The sequence below is a fragment of the Protopterus annectens genome, chromosome 9.part0 (genome assembly GCF_019279795.1).
Source record: "Protopterus annectens isolate FY-2018-M chromosome 9.part0, PAN1.0, whole genome shotgun sequence".
In the NCBI taxonomy this organism is placed as follows: Eukaryota; Metazoa; Chordata; order Ceratodontiformes; family Protopteridae; genus Protopterus; species Protopterus annectens.
Window position 1 is genome coordinate 878,258,234 of NC_056743.1, and position 21,200 is coordinate 878,279,433.

Here is a 21,200-nt window from a genome sequence, read left to right on the forward strand (position 1 = left end):
ATCAACAAAAGAATGGCTTCACCAGAAGAAAATTTAAAGTTTTGGAAAGGCCCAGCCAGAGCCCAGACCTAAATCCAATAGAAAATCTGTGGGGTGATCTGAAGAGGTTTGTGCATAAGAGATGCTCACACAGTCTTGACAGACTTGGAACTCGTTTGCAAGGAAGAATGGGCAAATATTGCTAAGTCAAAGATGTGCCATGCTGATAGACTCCTACCCAAGAAGACTGAATGCTGTAATTAAGTTGAAAGATGCTTCAACAAAGTATTAGTTTTAAGGATGTGCACACTTATGCAACCAGCTTATTGTTCATTTTTTCCCCTAACAGATTTGTTCGTTTTTCAATTGAATTGTTATAGATCACATTAAAGGTGGGGAAAGTTTTGAAATAATTTATTGTGGCCTCATTTTTTTATATCACAAAAACCTGACATTTTAACAGGTGTGTGTACACTTTATATCCACTGTATGTTACACCACTAGGAGAACTAGACAGCAAAACTGTGTGCGGGGAAAATGGCATTCGTCAAAAAGCTTCAAGTTCCCCTCTGTGCTGATAGTCTTATAGTTTGCTTTTCTCTGCTGTTAGGATGCAGGCACTTTCAAAACAACTTGGTTTAGTCTGTCTTTAGAGGTTTGGTTGTGGATCTAATCTTTTTTCATTAGAAATTTAATGTGCTTTATTTAAAAGAAAACAGTCTGCTAAATGGTTTTTCACAACTGTTTATCATTGTACTGCATGACTGATGTTTCCCATTAGTGTGGCACTCCATTTATTTGTTGATGAAGTAAACAAAGCTTTTAGGTTGATAATAAAATATTTGATACATCATTGCAGCTTCTTCCATTGTGTAATTGCAAGCATTGATCTTCATGGCCATTGAAGTGTCATTGGTTTCAGCATGATGTTTCTCTTACTTTACTTTAAAGATATAAATTGTATGGCAGAATGTTTGTAACCTTGTGCTTTGTTCTGAAGATCTTTCATTCTCTGAATAAGGGTTCCTCCATTTTTTGTTTTATAGGTTCATAGGTAGGTACTAGGCTGCCTGCCCGAGGGCATTTATAAGCCTAGCCAGTGTGTGTCTGCTTTCGCCTCCCCATTGATTAATTAACTGATCCTCTGTCAAGCAGAGCCAATGATGTGATCCCAGGGGTGTATTTTCTGTTACCCATCCACTCGTCAAGGTTTCTCTTGAGTGTTAGTGAGGGGCTCTGCCTAATGTAGTTTGGAATTTTGTTCCAAAGCATGGGGAGTCTCTGTGACCGGAATCTATCCCTCCAGCATGTTCTATTTATTACAAAAGCAAGACACAGGAGTATGGCTAGGTAGATTAAATGAATCCACATCAACGAGTCTACATAGTAATAAAATGTTCAAAACAAGGCAAGATCAAGATCATTTGTCCAATAAAAAGAAGTTTTTATTTACTTGGTGAAGTGAAGACTGCCTTGTTTTGAACATTTTATTACTACGTAGACTCGTTGATGTGGATTCATTTAATCTGCCTATCCATACTCCTGTGTCTTGCTTTTGTTATACTATTACTTTTTTACAGGAGTGCTTACTCCTGGGTAGCAAACCTTGACGTTTTATGTTCTGTTTATTGTTGTGGTGAGGTTTAGCTCACTAGAGCACGTGGCTCGCAGTGACTTGGATTTCTTTAAGTGGAGCATGAACATCAGTTCTGAGTTGGACATGACTTTGTAAGTCTGGCAGAGATCACGTCTGAGTAAGCGATATGCCTCTGAGTACAGCTGGGATTTTTTCATTTGGGCTGCATAGGACATATGTCTTACATACTTTTATGTTCGAGTGAATATTGCTTAGTGAATTACTGAACTTTTGGTTTCATTTTCAAGCCACAGCGTTCCTTATCTGATTTTGTTTTGTTGCATAGGACATATGTTTGAGGCCAGTAATCCTCTTGTTGAGGTACTTTTGTGTTCTTTCCAGCTGTTGGAAGTGTCTTGTGAGGTACATCCTAAATGGGATGTTTTTAAGCTTAGGTAAGGTTTTATTGCATTTAAAAAGTAGAAGAAATTAAAATATTTAAACTGTAAGAAGAATTGTAACTTGTAATTTGCATAGTTTGAAGTTGTGTGTGGCTGATAAGTACTGCTCCTATATGAGTAAGTTCATCCTCTAGCCCATGGATCTAAAGCTGCTTGTATTAGCATCACTCTACAGTCCAGACATTCATAGGCTGCTTAATAAAGTACCACACTGCTGTCCCTTTCATGTACAATGTGCAAACAGATTGCTGATCGCCTCTGGCCTGCTGTTTATGCTTTTTGGTTTTTGGCTGTCATGAGTGATTGTTTGGTCTAAATATTAGCATACTCAATATACTGTTTGCAGTAATACTTTCCCCAGAGTTCTGAATTTTCATGTCAGAAAATTTATTGCTTTTTCAGGCTTGGTTAGTCTTGTAACCCAATGTTTCTGCTGGTATTCTCTTAATTCTAAAGGCTAATTATTATAAAAAAAAATATTAGCCATTTCTTAATCATTCTTGTTGTTTTGACAATAAAAAACTGCATAGCATTAGCCTTTCTATTAGTGTTGCAGCTTTTCTAATTATTAATATTTTCCCTAAATTATTCCTCTTTTTATATTTACTGACAAAATTGACTTTACATTTGTCTTCCTCTGTGTCTAAAGGGGATCACTGATTTTGTAAAACTGAGATACTTTTTGTTGAGGTTAATGTTTTTGGGATGGCCACCCTTCTGTCTGAATAGAGCAAGGTTTCCATAGATGCCCTTGTTGAGAGAGAATCCCTCACCAGGATGGACATGAGGAGCGTGTTGTTTAGGGGAAAAATCGTATCCCTTCCAAGTGTAAGACTTGAGAAGAATTTTCTTACTCGGTGTGATGTAGAATAGATAGATTATGCAAGTGATCATTGTCAGCTTAGAATTTCAGTTCAAAAGATTCAAGTAAAAGTTGTGCATCTTTGGGTCCAGGGCTATAGACTGTATGAGAAAGGGTATATATGCAGCTGCCACCTTTTTCTCTGAGGATGCTCAACTATTTGGTTCACAATATGAAGTTTGTGACAAATGTCTGAAATGCTGCAGAATGTAAACCAGTTGCCTGATGAACCCTTAAAAGAGGAGCTTAAATCCCAATCGACAGCATTATCTACTGTGGCTAACCTTACAATGTATGTAGTTTGTAATGTTGCCAGAGTCTCTGGCAAGGCTGCAGGATCCCACATAAATGTTTACCAGCATGTGTGCCTCAGTATAATCCACCTCAATGAGGATGTCAAAACAGCCTTCAGAAGTGTCCCATTCCTGGGACCAGTTTTGTTTGTTCCTGAAATGAGGTGCACATGGAGAACATAGAAAGGGCAATATCCAACCATTTGTTGGGAGTAATATTCAGTCTTCTGAAAGGTTTTCACAAGTGCAGGTGAGCCCCCAATAGATGAGACTCCAGCATGGGCAGCAGCAAAATAAATGTCAGCTTGGAACGAACCCTAGTAATAAATGTAGTTTCCAGAGATGGTTGTGAGTTCAATAGTAGAGGCTCATGCCAGTTGTTTTGGCAGCTGCTGGACATCTGCGTGTGGTCTTCTGCAGCCATGTGGCCTTACTGGATTGATGCCCCTGTCAGAAGTTAGAGGTTATTTGCCCTTCCCCCTGACATCTTGAAAAGTCATCACCATTGACAAGTGGTTAAGGATGGATGTGTCCAAGGATTGTAAAAATGCTGTTTTTTATTATTACTCCATTTCTCCCATTTCTTCCCTTGCTACACATCCTACCTTGTCAGAGTAAAGTGGCATAAGCAGAGTTCCTAAGCCTCTTAAATAAAATAAAACTGCCATCTAAGAAGTCACACCAAACCAGAAAAGGTCATGATAGTAGTCAGTTTTTTTTTTAGTATCAGTAATGACAAAGGACCATAGGCCAGGTATGATCTGGATGACCTGAAGAAGTTTCTGTCAAAATAAGCCTTTTGATTGGTCTTAATACATTTAGCCCTTTCTTTTTCTAGAGGAAATAGACTTTGTATGCTATTTACAGCTCCAGGATGCCTGCTGTGATATTAAAGAAAAATAAATCTTAGCCCACCCTGAGTAATCACCAAATGCTGGTCAATGGTTGTGGTGTATTGGCAGGGAGCCAGAGTATTCCTCTGTTTGGATAACTGGCACTTCCTTAAACCACTTAATGCCAGTGAAGGAATCACCAATCAGATTGTTCCATTTTCTGGGTATAACGTATACTCTTGAAAAATCATAGATGTAGACTTCTCATTTACCTATATTCATAGGTTACATCCTGAACATCATATAATGCAAAGCATAGATACAGTCAAGACATTCAGTCAAAGATTTTTGTAGTTCTGTCCTCTTTAGCCATGCTTTACTTTTTTCTCAAGGTCATAACCATGCCTATGATTCCTTTTTGCAAAATTCTACATAAGAGTTCCAAGGTAGATATTTCAGGTCCACTCTTCTCAAAATACAGATCTTCTGGAGTACCAAATTCTCATCTTGCAGGCCTGCAAAAGCCATTTATCTTGGAATATGGACACCGCCAGTGCTTCTATTTATGTGCTTTCTGTCCCCCCCCTTAAGACAGCAGTCATCACAGACACGTTAACTCTGAGCTGGAAGGGACATTCCAATGAGAAGACAGTACAGGGTGTTGACATCATTGGAGTTTTTGTTCTAGAGATGAGCTGTCCTGTTGCTGTTTTAAGCATTCTATAGGATCTTCCTAGTTGGACCTGTAACCATGCAGATGGGCAATGTCAGTTTTATGATGCATCAACAAGCAAGGGGGAACCCAGTCTTAACCTTATGCAGGGAATTTGTAAGATTGTGAGAATGGGTATTATCGAGTGATTGTTCTGTTGTTGTCATCTGTACTCCTGGCGATTTCAGTTCTTTGCCAGACGCACTGAGCAGACCTCTCCTGCTAAACCTTCAAGAGATCAGTCAAGTGACAAGAGTGTCCCAAAAAATGGGGCAAACCTTGCATGGATCTATTTGCCTCCCTATCCAACATCAGCTGTATGACTTTTCCCTCAGTTTATCTGTATCAACCCTCACAGTTGAAGCCCATGTGGCTAGCTGGACTCCTGTATGATTCACCCATATTTCTGATGACGAAATTCCTTTGGAAGACAAAAATTCATGAGCACAAGCCATCCTTGTACCTCTTTATTGCCCCTGGCAGATCTTGTTTCCTCTGCTTCTGCCCCATCTTTTAGAGAAACTCCTGATCCAATGTTGTCTTTTCTGTCCAGTTTTAACATATAGGTTATTTGATCTGATGTTGTCCTTTTTCAGAAACTTTGATCCAGGAGCTTCACCTCCTCTACCCATAACATTGCCTTTGGAGATTGTACTGTGATCAGTGTGCTTTGTTTCTGGATCCTTTTTTGGCATCATGGTTTGAGCTTTGTGTCTTCTACCTGCTATAGGTTTTTGTTAGGTTTTGTCAATTAGTGTAGGTTTTTAAATGTAATGTTTTGAGTATTACAGGGTCAAGGTCATGGTGTGTCTCAGTATTCCAGCTCTTGCTTGTCATTTAATTAGTTCTTTCTTTTCCATTTATTGGTTTGTCACTTAACAAAAAAAAAGGTTCTAGGTTTTTGTTTTTGTAGTGTTAGTAGTGGTGGTCTTGGTATACTATGGGTTTAGGTAGGTAATAATACAGTGTGTTGTGTTTCTGTTGATCTTTACTAGTTAGCTCTTCCTTTCTAGTCTAGGAGAAAAAAAAAGAAGAAAATGGGTTTTAAAAAATGGTGTAGTTTGTGGTCACAAGCTGCTTATCCCAAGACATTCATGACATCTTTGTCTACTGTGTCAGTGCAGCCCACCTTGGCACTGAGTGTATCATTTGTTTAGCCTTCGGAACCCGTGCGCTGAATGAGCACTGGGATAAACTAGTTCTTAGGGGCCTGTTACTCTCTGCAGCGGCATCTGCCTCTTTCTCCTTGCCTGTCACCTCATAAGAAACCAGAGAAAGGCAGTTGGGATTAAGCCTAGGATTAGGACCCAGAATCACATCCTAAAAACTGAGGAGACTGCAGATGGACATCTTCCACAGCTCTAACCAACTGGGGCCAAATCTTCTACAGTTCTAACCAACTGGGGCCAAAGATTCACTGGCCTTTGGCCCCTTCAGTCTCTACAGTGCCAGAGTTGGCTCTGTTTAATCCCTGCTGTACTGGTGTTGGAGAGAACTAAGTCTCTGGCCTCCAGTATACCCAGTCCTGACTTGGTTAAGAAAGTAAGTAATGCAAGCAGGTTACATACCCTCTTTTCACCAGTGATGCTGGCAGAGTCCCCCCTCCCCCCGAGTCTTCTCCCTTTCCTCCCCGGATCACAGCTTATCTGGTTCCTCTTTGGCAAGTTCCATCCAATCTTTTGGGAGTTTGAATTCATCGGATTTGGAGCATTTGATGTGCTCCTTTTTGTAAGCCCAGATCCAGCTAGGGCCCTCTGCCATCTCTGCAGATTTGCTAAAGGGTTCAACTCCAATTTTTACCTTTCCTCCTTTGGGCCCCTCTGCTGTGGGGTTTGTGGATTCATTTCTGTTGCCATCCCTGAGTTGATAGATTGGTCACTTCAGGCACCAACCCCTTCATTGCCATTCTTGTTTCCAATGGTGTTGAAGTCGGTGCATGCCTTGGGCTAGAGAGTTCATGGGTCAGAGTCTACACTCCAAGTTTTGAAGTCATCCCTCCTCCTTTGTGGCATCAGCACTTGATACTTTGTATCTGATCTTGGCATTGGAGCAGATCAGATTGGTGGTGGGGACCGGTGTCTTGCTCAAATCCTCCGATCTGAGGATACCAGCTCTGAACATCTGGTCTTGGCCTTTGCTTTCAAGTACGCACAAATTATTTTCTCTAGGTCAAAGACAGAGAGTGGTCAGCTGCAACTGCTAATCCTTCCCTATCTTTAGTGTCTGGGCCTATGGACATGTGTCATCTTGCTTCTGGACAGCCCATGCTGTCTGGCCTCCAAATATCTCTGCTGGCTGGGCCCCCCATGTGTTCTAAGTTCTCTCTGGATTCTCTGGTCTATGAGGTACATAGTAAAAGTTGTTGCAAGAGGAAGGGCATGGATTCCTTGAAGAATCTTTCACTGAGGACAGTTACTTTAGTGTGGGTGAGGGTTCCCCTAAATCTCCCTAGCTGTGAAACTTCTTTTGATGATCTCTTAGAAGTTTTGGGACAGTGTGGAGGGTGGACCCTAGAAGCTCCTTCCCCAGAGTAGTTAATATTTTTGGAGTCCTTTGTTGCTAGCACATCCTCGTCCTTGGTGGACCCCTCCAGATGCGCTTATCAATCTTGTGTCCCCAAGGACATGGAGAGAGACAGATGTAGTAGAACCAATCCCCAAAAAGCTGGATAAGATTTTAGCACCACCTAATAATCAAACACACTGGAGCAATGGTCCATCAATAGATGTGATTGTGATGGCGTAGACCACCAAAAGGGATATTTAAGAAGAAAGTTCCTTGATCCATCCCCTCAGCAGAGCATCTCTGGTATTGGACCATATGGGAAAGGGTGTCTATGCTTCAGCGACTTTTGCGTTGAGAGTGCTTGACATTTTGGCTAAGTTGACAAGGCTTCAACAAGACCTAGTTTCAGAAGTGTCAGGTGTGTTGCAAAAAACTCTAGAGACTCTGTCTATGATGCAGACAATTACTAATGTGTCCATGTGGCTGCTTCCCAGCATAGCTGAATATACATCTCGCGCGGCGAGCATGGACATTACTATGCCCCTGCATACCTGGATGTGCTTGTGCAATTTTATGAACTGCTTTAAACCATCCTTTGTCAATGCCCAGTTCAGTTCTTCCCTGTTTGGTGCAAAGCTCAAGGACACATTGACCAGGAGTTAGCAGGTCAGAAAGATTTTTGTTCGCTATGGGAGTATACTTTGCCACCCCTCTTGGTCCTTTTTTGAGGAATCAGAAGAGGGCAACCATCTCTTCTTTTGTAAGATATAGCAGCCTTTTCAAGGCGTTTTTGGTAAAGGTTCTCCTTGTGAAGAGGGTTAATTAAAATGGATGCTGTCCTAGTGGCAGAGGTGATCTACAGAATCGAGACTTCTGCAGAGTGTTCTCTGGTAGGGCTTTTCAGCATACCTGAAGGTATGCCTAGATGCCTTTCTCTGGAGGCAGTTGAGGGTCACTTAGCTCTTCACACAAAAGCTTAGGAGGCCACTACCTCAAATGCGTGTTTGTTGAGAGTCTTATCCAGAGGCTATACAATTCCATTTTTGTTTGCTCCAGCAGTCACAAAAATCCCTTCCAAACGTTTCACCATCAGAAAAGAGATGCAGCAGCCAAGACTCAAAATTTGTTGGACAGTCATGTCATCCAGAAGGTCCCACCAGAACAGCAAGGATCCATGATCTATTCCAGATTTTTTTTTTCTGCCAAAGAATAACAAGGACCTCAGACCAAATTTGTATGTGTATTGACCTGCAGACTGTTTGTCATAATTCAGCGACCCTCAATTCAGTGACTGCAGGGAAACTAGAACTTGCCTTCCCTTGCTGGACCCATGTTGAAAGTGTTTTTTGGGGTCTGTATTAAATTGGCGAACACTTAAAAAAGCGAATGCTGCTTTATCGACCCCATGTAAGCAAAAGCTTACAAGCCCGAACACTTAGAACAGCGATTTTTTTTTTTCCCAGGGGAAAAAAAATCGCTGTTGCAAAAAAAGAAAAGAAAAAAAAAACTTTGAGTGTCTTATAACAATCCAGTTGACTGAAATTGTTTGTTTGCCTGTAATCTAGACTGCATACGCACACATAAGTATGTATGACATGCATGTGTATGTAAGTATACACTTGTGTATGCTGTTTAATGCAGCTGTCTTCTGACTTGGTGAGGGTGAACAGTGCAGTGCATTATGAGATGAGGGAGAAACTATGCAGCCTGGGAAAGTTTGAATTGCTGAGCAGTCATAATGCCAATTACATTAGTCTTCTGAGTGATAGAGGATGGACCAAGTTATGCAGATTAACCATTATAGTGAGTACATAACTGACAAACTTGCAACAATGCTCTCTTTTTAAGGGAAGCCAGGAATTTATTTTGAAAACTGCATGGCTTGAAAAGGAGTAAAAAGCACTGTGCTTTTGATAGACTAATTAAGGAATGGGTCTCCTCCTTTGCTTTAAAATTACTTATTGGAATAGTCCTAAGTATTTTATCATTTCTTTCAGGGTCTGGGGCTGAAGGTATCTTAGAAATCCAGAGATCCTTAACTAAAGGTCTGGGTTTTGGTGACAGTCCTAAACCATTTCATTGGGTTTCTTGTAGGGTGTAAAGCAAGTGTAATAAAGTTATGAGCAGCTCATGTCCAGTAAATTAAAAAAAAAAAAAAAAGAAATACTTTGAGTATTGATGAGATTGTGATGTATAGTTTATGCAGAAAATTAAAAAAAAAGCATAATGGCCTTTGCAAAGAGGTTGTAGCCATTTCCAATACATGTATATACATATTCTATGCTATAGTTTAATGTCATGAACACTGAATACTGCTGTAGTAAAGAATTATAACTTGTTGCTTTGATGTAGTTTCGATACATTCCAAGCACTGGATTCTTCAGCAGCTGAAATGAAAATATTTCAAAAGTAGGATTGTTATCTCTGTAGAAGATAGATTCCCTCAGTCAGTCAGTAGAGAAAGAAGTCTTGAGGAGCTGAAACTGAAATCTGACATTTCGTGACCGTTTGTAGGTTATTTTAAAATTGCTGATGAAAAAGTATGTATTGGCATTTTGGAGAAAAGATTCTTTAGATTAGATTAAAATGATGGAAGGTGCATGTGAGCCCTAGCTGGCAAATATCTTGATATTCTTGAACCTCTCCACATTCCCCCTTTCCAGTCATATCTGAAAAAATGAATTTGCATTTTTTATACTAAAAAGAAGTTCTGATGTATATTTGCTGTGTGGTCAGAGATGCCTTCCTGATTTTCTAGTAGACGATATTAAGACATGAAACTTGAGATCTTACAGTATCGTGCATGATAGCTAAATGTATTAGACACCTAGCAACCATTATACCAGAGGTGTGCCACTTCCAGCTTTAGAGAGGTATTGGTTCATAGCTAATTAATAGGCTAGTTGCCCTTGCGGGCTATTTTAAGTCTAGCCAATTTCCCTTTTTGTGCTCTATTTAATCTATACCATTTGGTTAGAGATTGGGTTAACCCTCTCAAAGAATAATTCAGATCAAACCATAGATAATTTAAGGGGACTCCTGCATGAAATAAAGCATTTAGGAGCTGTCTCTGTCTATTAGTAGTACAGGGGATGGTCCTGTGGGTAAATTTTCTGTCTCCCATCCATAGATCAAGTTGAGCTTGAACATGAACAAGGACAAACTTTGTTGTATGTGGATGGGGGAGTCTGTTCCAGAGGGGCAGCAGTATCCTATTCAAGATGTACCTTCCCCTCCAAACCATTATGTTGTTGTAGAAGAGGCTTGGCTCCGTAGACTGAGTATTTCTAACACCAGTTGAATTGCTGATGTGCAATAAATTTGTCAGTATTGGGTGTAGCCCATCTTGTAAAAAATGGTTTGTTGTTAATTATTTTATATTTGTTACATTGCTGTTTGAATTTCTTAACTTTTTCCCTCCTTCATTTTGTTTAGTATACAGTATCTCCATACCTGCTAATATTCTGCATATTTATATGAGGGATGGAGACCTGCATTTTTCTCAAGTTTTGCTATAGAGAATGCTGCCTTTGTTACAAATGATGAGCAGCTCATATTCAAATTTATCTTGTCCTGTTGCTGAGGCTTAAGCTTCCGACAATCCTGTTTTTTTCTTCTACGCGGTATGCAGTAGTTTCACACTAGCTGTTTTTGATGTGGTCATAATACCTCCCCTCTTTTTTCCGGACCACTGTGTCTGCTTCGGCATTGATTAATGGCGGATTGCATTTTAGGTCTTGGGCTACCTCTTCCATTCATGTATTGTATTTTGACATTTTATTTGGCTTCAGTCTTTAGCAGAGTAACGTCATATTTTATAGCAATTTTCTTCTTTAATGACAGAGACTAGTTTGACCAGGAGATCAAGAGGTTTTCAAGCTTTGCCACCATTTCTTTGTGATCCTTAGGATACTTGGAATCTCTGGCCTAGTTTGCACATTTGAGTAGTAGCTGTTTTCGTTTTAGTTCATCAGGAAAATTGGATATGCTTCCTTGACATCCACTATACTGTAATTTTAGCTGTAACACACTCTGGTGAACTTTATGGATCTTCACAGCAGAATCTGTTTGCCCATGTGGCATGCAGAATGTTTCCTTGTGTATTCAGATGTACTGGCAGTACCTAGTGGGCATTATTTTTAGTAGGCATATTTCTGTTTGTGGAGCTTGTTCCACCAGAGTATAGGGAATTCTTGTTAATGACTGCACATGATTTTGGACAGAAAAGCTTTGTATGATACCCTGCTTTATTTTGTTATCCTAAGATTCTCATCCAGTGATGTCCTGTTATGGTCTTTGATGCATGACTTTACCTTTCCTTCAGGGTTTCATTATGTTGGCCTATCCTGTAGTTTTATGTCCTGTGATTGACCTTTATATGTAGATGGTAGTAATGAGTATGATGGGGGGAAACAGGTTGCTTTCTTGCATAATCCTGTTGTGTGGCTGCCAGTAGCAAATGTCAGTTAGAGCCTTCATCTGACTTGTCACATAGTGACTTGCATTCCTGTTTATTGTACTTTAAACTGGGTTGTGAATGAGAAATCTCACTGGACTCTTGAGAGTGTTCATTGAATCAGTACTGTGTTAATTGAATAAACATTTCTTGTTTGAATCGCACTGTCTGACAGGTTAAGGAAAAGTTGTGATTGTTTTTCCATAGAGTTGCTGCAAGGAACTTACCTCTTACCCCCAAGGCACAGTGACCCCAGCGTTGATTATAACAAGTCTGAGTGCAGGAAGAGCAGATTATTGCATAGATCTTGTGTATGGAAAAATATTCCTTATTTTTGACTTAAGAAGTTTAACTGTTTTTGATATCTGATCACCTGAAACCAAGTCTTTGTCTCCTTCTGCTTAAGAGAAGTTTTTCAGAATTTAAGATTTATAAACCTATTTACAGTAAGTTGCTCTTTGCATTCTTTACCTTGTAATGTGCTGTGAAGATGTTGAAGATACTGTTTGCATCGCATCCTCTTAGACATCATTGCAGCATGAAGTATATTTGCAGTGTTTACCATCCATCTGCCAAATTGAGAGTATGTAGTGCTCAGCAAGAGTATGTGTACTTTTCTGAAAGTTGATCTTTGAGTCTAATAAAATTGGATTGTGGGAAAAATTCCATTGGGGTGTAGTTAGTGTAACCATTGGCATCCCTCTAAAGCAAAGGGTGCAGTTAGCTGTCAAAAGAAGGACATTATCTTTGAGATGGTTAAATAATTTTATATCAAACTAAGGTGAGCATCACTTTGAGTATACCCAAAGATAGCCATTTCACTGAGCGGCAGCAAAATCATCTTAGTTTTTCTGAAACTGACTTGGTTAGCTGGAGGCTTTCCAACCTACAGAAGTAAACTTTGAGGAGGAGCATCAATACTGGAAGTCATAGTATATCAGTAGTAGTATTCACAGGGGTAAAATAAAGGAGCATCATTTCAGATCTCCACAGTGGATATTCATGAAGAAAGTCTGTAGTAGTGGTCCTATCAGTGTGTTAACATCTGCAGTCAGTACTGTAGAAAAAACTTACCATGATTCCTGTAGCCCAAAGCTGACAACTATTTAGAAAAGTGTTATCCAGAAACAGAAATATTCACTTCCTTAGGGTTGAGGGAGACAGCAGAGGTGTGCAAGAGGTTGTTGTGCAATCCTGATTACACAGTGCTGCAGACTGCTGTGCAGTTTTAAAGAGCAAAGTAATACTCAGTTCAGAACACTGTACACTGGATGACAAAGTGAACGAGCTGCTTAAACACAGGCATTGCCTCAAAATGAACTTAAGTTACTGAGCAAAGGACATTGTGCCTTTTGTGGGAAAAAAAAATCAATGACTGCTTAGTAACGCTGCCAGTATGCTGAGAGAAATAACAGCAAATACCTTTTCATGAGTAAAAGCATAACCTGTGTATTCCTCTTCAGGAGGAGCCACAGCAAATTTCTTCCAAGTGTAGAGCGTGTCCTAAAGTAGGACTGAGCACCAGATTGGGGGATTAAAGTGAAGGGCAGCTCCCAGATAAGTTCACAGTACTTCTGCTGTGTCACTTTACATGCATTAGTCAGCAAATGGAAGATAAACGCAGCCGTAAAGAGTACTTCATACTGGAGTCTGAAGAAAAGTACTGCAGTACATGACTCAGCAAAGAATTGAAAGGTGTCAGTAGGTATAAAAATTCTGCAGTACAAAGTGTTTTGTTTCTTAATACTTCACAGGAAAAAGTGGCCAAGGAGAAATTTTAAGCCACTACCAGAACAACACCCACCTCAGGTCACCAGTATCAGTAATGAGTCATTGTAAAGAACCTGGTGTGAATCCTGGAAAGCTAGTCATTTCAGGTAGTTGTTGAACACACCATGTTCAATTTTTACAGGAAGGGGAGAAAGTCAGAAGGAAGTGATGGAATTGTGCATTGTCATTTTCCATCTACAGCTGATGCATGATTATTTAAAATAGAACTGTTCATAATTCTTTTGCGTCAAAACAGTGTATTTTAGGTTGGTACACTTGTGAAAAACTAATAGTTACCCGGTTCATCAGAATTTCTTTCTGCTAAATCTTTTAACTTCAGCATTCCTGTTTTAGGATGGCACATTCTAGTCTGGAACTCTACCTTTTTAATGAATTTGTAGAGGGAGGCTCGGTATGTCATTCTGCATATTGCCTTGCTGTAGGATTTGGGGAATAGAAGGTTTGAAAGCCTGTGTTGTGATAAAGGAATGACCTTACTAAAATGTGTGCACTCTGTTTTCTGCAGCCTACTCAGCCAATTTATATAGTGTTAGTGGCTTTTTTTTAATTATGTATCAATGTACATTTTGTAAAATGTTGCACCCTAAACTTAAGCTTTCCTAATGCTTTTTTGTTTTTTTCTTACTACGTTACCCTGGATACTAGTTTGCACAAGTAAGACCCTTCATACATTTCTTTACTGCATGTTTTTTTTGTTTTTTTTTTTGCACTTGATTTGCATGCAAAATTAATCTGCAAAAATCCCTGTTCATTTCTTTTTCCATTACCGCTGTTTAAAATAACTGTCAGCAGAAAAAAAAAATGGTCCTATTTCTCAGAATTTGAAAATGCAGCTTTGGTGGTTGGAAATGGTTCTGATTGAAACAAATTATTAAGGTAAGGTGATGACACAGTAGTCATCCATTGAATCTTATTACTGATTTAAATGATTGCTTTTGGTCACTTAATTATCCTGAATGATAATGGGTGGGGTTGTCCGCATTTTATTATGTCTAGTTGTGCATTGCATGACATTTCATTGGCTTCTTTTGCATGTCATTGGTAAGGGTAAAATCAAACAAATTCTGTCATTGTGATGTCAAGACTTGACAGTGTTAAAATATCTTGCACATATTAAAGGGCAGCATTATATCGCACTCTGATATGTATCATTATTATTGAGGGTTTGAAGTCTGGAAATGATATTTGGTAGAACAGTTCTGTTATTTTTTCCCTTGTGAAAACGAGAGACATCTGAACAGCCAGCAATGTACGCTGCTGTCATTCTCTCTGGTTTTGTTAGCTAGGCTTTCTCCGGTGTAGTTGCCCAAATCTTGACGGTCTTCCTCCATTGTTTTGTTGTCTATACTTTTTCGTATGTTTTTTTCCATTCTAAGCCGTGGAGTAATAGTTAAGTTTGTGCAGTTGTTTAATTTTATTTAAAGCAGTACAGTGTGTTTTCAGACAGGTGTGAGTATTTTGCAGTATCGTGTTTCTCCTAATTTAAACTGTGATTTTTCTGCCTTGAATTGTGTTCAGTTAGATGTATTCTTGTTAAAACTGGATCATAGTAATTTTTGTACAAGGTTATTGGTTATGAAATAAGTAATAAAATAGTGGTTATTCACAATGTTGTTGATGTGAATAATATTGCCTGCCTACCATTGATTGCCTTCTGGATACCAGTATTTGTCAACCCTGTTCTAGATAGAGATGGTACTGCATTAGTGGCCTTGGTGCTGTATTATAGGATTGATGGGTTGATCTTGGGTAGGACTACCGGTCACCGCTCTTGGGTTAAGGTGCTCTAAAGTTGAGGTCCTCCTTGCCTTCATACAGTACCCAGGGAGCTAAGTTTTCATTATTGACTATTAGACATGATCCATGTTACATTGGCTCTGCTTAGAACCCTTTTGAGTAATACCAGGTTCGTACACATTTGATCAGAATTACATTTCAAGTTTTTTGCAAGCACTGACCTGGTTTGATAAATTTTGTCCCTCACTTGACTTCTGGTGCTGTCCTTTCAAGTCTTTTGTAACATTATAGACATGCAGTCTATTTTAGATAGCACAGATTCTCCATGGAATTGCAAACTCCTTTGACTACATCTTTGGAGCAAATGCAAATTACAGATATTTCCTTATTTGTTGTGCACCAATTTTATTTTTTTTTATGGGGGGGGGGGGTATGCAAAAATTCACTGATTTCCTCATTGACTTAGTTTTTTTGTCACGTGAGGCGTTTAGTTTAAGATGAATTTTAACACCTGGGTCAATGATTAAATTGTTGAACTTGCTACAAGTTCCACCAAATTAAGGGATTTCAATATGGCAGTTTCTTCTGCCATTCATGTTAAAATGCAGCCTCTGAATTTGACTTGCAGCTGATATGATTATGTATGATGTGAAATGGAGCCAGGTTCATATTTTCCTCAGCCACTTTTCAGATTTACAGAACATAACCAGTAGTGACCATGAGCTACCTGCTGTTTGGGATTCATTAAGATTTTATTGTAGCTGTCTTGTTTTTGTAAAGTGTGCACTTCTATTTAGTGACCCCACCAAAGTCTGAGATTTAGAGTAGTATTGCTATGTTGATATTAATGTGTAGGTTTTCACTTCTCTGATTTGTGTCTGATTTTATTGCATGTAGAAGACTTCCTAGAATCCATTCTTAAGTGGATGAAACTATAGTGGATTAAAGCTCAGTCTATTCAAAATAGAGGTGCCATTCACCTTTTGTGGAGAAATCTGGGAATAACAGCAACCCCTAAACTGGATCCCACAGTGCAGTGTAAAGGGGGTAGTAAAAGGCACTAAGGTGCTGGGATGTATAGCAGAAGGTGTAAATTCCAGAGATGCAAAGAACATTCCGGTGCATTGGACACTGATAAAGCCCTGTGCAGTTTGAAAACCAGACATATAAAGGAAACTTAGGCTTGTATGAAGAGAGGTTGCATACTTTACCAAAACAGCAGTTAATTCGTAGAGGCTGGGATACAAGTAGAAAGTTATAAAGTTGGATGTGTATAGATTTAGAAGAGAAAGGGGAATCCAAACTGGGCTCGTTACATTTTTTTTGGGGGGGGGGGGGGGGGCTATGGACTTCAAAACTACCTGCAGAAAGATGCTAGAATGGACCTTTTAATTGGTTGCTTGAGGGTGGACTAGTGGAAATCCTTCTTCCCAGCTACTATTAAAGCCTTTGCCAGCAGTGCTGTGTAAGTCATTAGTAGTATTTTCAGTTGCTAGTGACAGAACAGTCGCAGAATGGAACAGGGGTTTGAGACTGCCAGCTCTGTGTGCTCCAGTCACAACATTTGGACATGCTGTGTTGATTTCTGGCCTTTTTCTGTTACCACTGCCATGTGTATGTACTATAGTAAGTCTGTTGTGTATTCATTTTCTTTTTCCCTAAATATTGCATTACATAGACCATCCTTCTTATGACTAAAAAGAGAGAATAAATGTTAATCAGAATTTGAATATTTGTAATTTTTGTTAACATTTGTGATTTGTGACCATAATTTATCCACATAGAATGCTAGATGTTAATTATTATGACATTATGTGCAGTGGTACACATGACATCAATACTCCTGTCGTGGGGCATATAAGTGTCATGGCAAACGAGACTGTACATAGCGCTGCCAGCTGTTCTGCTGCACTTTCCCTTCCTAACACCACTGTTGATGCAGTCCCAGGGACACTAAAGGTAGAAATGGTACAGCTGATTAGCTCATTTTCAGATGGAGGGTACCAACAAGGGGGCTAAAACAAAATTGGAATGAGCGTATGGAATGTCATCAGGGTTTCTGCCTCCTCCCACATTGAAAGATGTTCATAGGTTGGTACTAGGCTGTCGGCCCTAGGGCCTATACAAGCCTAGCCATAACAATTCCCTGACTATTTCTTCCCACAGTATTTACTTCCCTGGACCCCTTTCTAGCAAGAGCGACTGATGTGATCCCCGGGGTGAATTTCCCATCTCCCATCCAATAATCAAGGTTCCTTTTGAAGAGGGCCAAAGAGGCGCTCTGCTTAACATGTATGGGCAGTCTATTCCAGAGTCTGTGGAGTCTCTGGGTCAGGAACCTTTCCCTCCAGCATGTTTTTTTCATTGTGATGACAAGATTTAGATCCCTGGAGCGTGCGTCTCTGAGGGATTGGGATTTCTTTAAGTTTAGCATGTCCAACAGCTCTGGGTTTGACATGGCCTTGTATGTTAAGCAGAGATTGCCTTTGAGTAGACTATATGCGACAGAATAGAGGTGGAGTTTTTTTAGACGGTAAGCATATGGCATCTGCTTTAGGTCTGTGATGATTCTTTTAGTGAGGTATTTCTGCGGCCTTTCCAGTTGGTGCAGATGTCTTGAGAGATGCATACCAAACAGGGCATTGTATTCTATAATGGGTCTAATGAGGGATGAGTACAGTGGGAAAATTTATATAGTGTTAGTGGCTTTTTTTTAATTATGTATCAATGTACATTTTGTAAAATGTTGCACCCTAAACTTAAGCTTTCCTAATGCTTTTTTGTTTTTTTCTTACTACGTTACCCTGGATACTAGTTTGCACAAGTAAGACCCTTCATACATTTCTTTACTGCATGTTTTTTTTGTTTTTTTTTTTTTTTGCACTTGATTTGCATGCAAAATTAATCTGCAAAAATCCCTGTTCATTTCTTTTTCCATTACCGCTGTTTAAAATAACTGTCAGCAGAAAAAAAAAGTGGTCCTATTTCTCAGAATTTGAAAATGCAGCTTTGGTGGTTGGAAATGGTTCTGATTGAAACAAATTATTAAGGTAAGGTGATGACACAGTAGTCATCCATTGAATCTTATTACTGATTTAAATGATTGCTTTTGGTCACTTAATTATCCTGAATGATAATGGGTGGGGTTGTCCGCATTTATTATGTCTAGTTGTGCATTGCATGACATTTCATTGGCTTCTTTTGCATGTCATTGGTAAGGGTAAAATCAAACAAATTCTGTCATTGTGATGTCAAGACTTGACAGTGTTAAAATATCTTGCACATATTAAAGGGCAGCATTATATCGCACTCTGATATGTATCATTATTATTGAGGGTTTGAAGTCTGGAAATGATATTTGGTAGAACAGTTCTGTTATTTTTTCCCTTGTGAAAACGAGAGACATCTGAACAGCCAGCAATGTATGCTGTCATTCTCTCTGGTTTTGTTAGCTAGGCTTTCTCCGGTGTAGTTGCCCAAATCTTGACTGTCTTCCTCCATTGTTTTGTTGACTATACTTTTTCGTATGTTTTTTCCATTCTAAGCCGTGGAGTAATAGTTAAGTTTGTGCAGTTGTTTCATTTTATTTAAAGCAGTACAGTGTCTTTTCAGACAGGTGTGAGTATTTTGCAGTATCGTGTTTCTCCTAATTTAAACTGTGATTTTTCTGCCTTGAATTGTGTTCAGTTAGATGTATTCTTGTTAAAACTGGATCATAGTAATTTTTGTACAAGGTTATTGGTTATGAAATAAGTAATAAAATAGTGGTTATTCACAATGTTGTTGATGTGAATAATATTGCCTGCCTACCATTGATTGCCTTCTGGATACCAGTATTTGTCAACCCTGTTATAGATAGAGATGGTGCTGCATTAGTGGCCTTGGTGCTGTATATAGGATTGATGGGTTGATCTTGGGTAGGACTACCGGTCACCGCTCTTGGGTTAAGGTGCTGTAAAGTTGAGGTCCTCCTTGCCTTCATACAGTACCCAGGGAGCTAAGTTTTCATTATTGACTGTTAGAAATGATCCATGTTACATTGGCTGTGCTTAGAACCCTTTTGAGTAATACCAGGTTCGTACACATTTGATCAGAATTACATTTCAAGTTTTTTGCAAGCACTGACCTGGTTTGATAAATTTTGTCCTTCACTTGACTTCTGGTGCTGTCCTTTCAAGTCTTTTGTAACATTATAGACAAGCAATCTATTTTAGATAGCACAGATTCTCCATGGAATTGCAAACTCCTTTGACTACATCTTTGGAGCAAATGCAAATTACAGATATTTCCTTATTTGTTGTGCACCAATTTTATTTTTTTTTTATTGGGGGGGCTCTGCAAAAATTCACTGATTTCCTCATTGACTTAGTTTAAGATGAATTTTAACACCTGGGTCAATGATTAAATTGTTGAGCTTGCTACAAGTTCCTCCAAATTAAGGGATTTCAATATGGCAGTTTCTTCTGCCATTCATGTTAAAATGCAACCTCTGAATCTGACTTGCAGCTGATGTGATTATATATGATGTGAAATGGAGCCAGGTTCATATGTTGCTCAGCCACTTTTCAGGTTTACAAAACATAACCAGTAGTGACCATGAGCTACCTGCTGTTTGGGATTCATTAAGATTTTATTGTAGCTCTCTTGTTTTTGTAAAGTGTGCACTTCTATTTAGTGACCCCACCAAAGTCTGAGATTTAGAGTAGTATTGCTATGTTGATATTAATGTGTAGGTTTTCACTTCTCTGCATTGTGTCTGATTTTATTGCATGTAGAAGACTTCCTAGAATCCATTCTTAAGTGGATGAAACTATAGTGGATTAAAGCTCAGTCTATTCAAAATAGAGGTGCCATTCACCTTTTGTGGAGAAATCTGGGAATAACAGCAACCCCTAAACTGGATCCCACAGTGCAGTGTAAAGGGGGTAGTAAAGGGCACTAAGGTGCTGGGATGTATAGCAGAAGGTGTAAATTCCAGAGATGCAAAGAACATTCCGGTGCATTGGACACTGATAAAGCCCTGTGCAGTTTGAAAACCAGACATATAAAGGAAACTTAGGCTTGTATGAAGAGAGGTTGCATACTTTACCAAAACAGCAGTTTATTTTGTAGAGGCTGGGATACAAGTAGAAAGTTATAAAGTTGGATGTGTATAGATTTAGAAGAGAAAGAGGAATTGAAACTGGGCTCGTTACATTTTTTTTTTTGGGGGGGGGGGGCTATGGACTTCAAAACTACCTGCAGAAAGATGCTAGAATGGACCTTTTAATTGGTTGCTTGAGGGTGGACTAGTGGAAATCCTTCTTCCCAGCGACTATTAAAGCCTTTGGCAGCAGTGCTGTGTAAGTCATTAGTAGTATTTTCAGTTGCTAGTGACAGAACAGTCGCAGAATGGAACAGGGGTTTGAGACTGCCAGCTCTGTGTGCTCCAGTGACAACATTTAGACATACTGTGTTGATTTCTGGCCTTTTTCTGTTACCACTGCCATGTGTATGTACTATAGTAAGTCTGTCTTGTATTGATTTTTCTTTCCCTAAATTATTGCATTAGAAAGTCCATCCTTCTCATGACTAAAAGAGAATAAATGTTAATCAGAATTTGAATATTTGTAATTTTTGTTAACATTTGTGATTTGTGACCATAATTTATCCACATAGAATGCTAGATGTTAATTATTATGACATTATGTGCAGTGGTACACATGACATCAATACTCCTGTCGTGGGGCATATAAGTGTCATGGCAAACGAGACTGTACATAGCGCTGCCAGCTGTTCTGCTGCACTTTCCCTTCCTAACACCACTGTTGGTGCAGTCCCAGGGACACTAAAGGTAGAAATGGTACAGCTGATTAGCTCATTTTCAGATGGAGGGTACCAACAAGGGGGCTAAAACAAAATTGGAATGAGCGTATGGAATGTCATCAGGGTTTCTGCCTCCTCCCACATTGGAAGATGTTCATAGGTTGGTACTAGGCTGTCGGCCCTAGGGCCT

At 39.3% G+C, this 21,200-nt stretch overlaps 1 protein-coding gene across 1 annotated transcript in view; it reads left to right on the forward strand.

Moving 5' to 3' along the window:
• The window catches only part of DCTN2 (dynactin subunit 2), a 767,074-nt gene that overhangs the window by 58,946 nt on the left and 686,928 nt on the right, over positions 1-21,200 (forward strand). Inside the window, 1 exon segment of the mRNA XM_044083609.1 lies at positions 14,114-14,122. Coding sequence (XP_043939544.1) covers positions 14,114-14,122 — 9 coding nt within the window.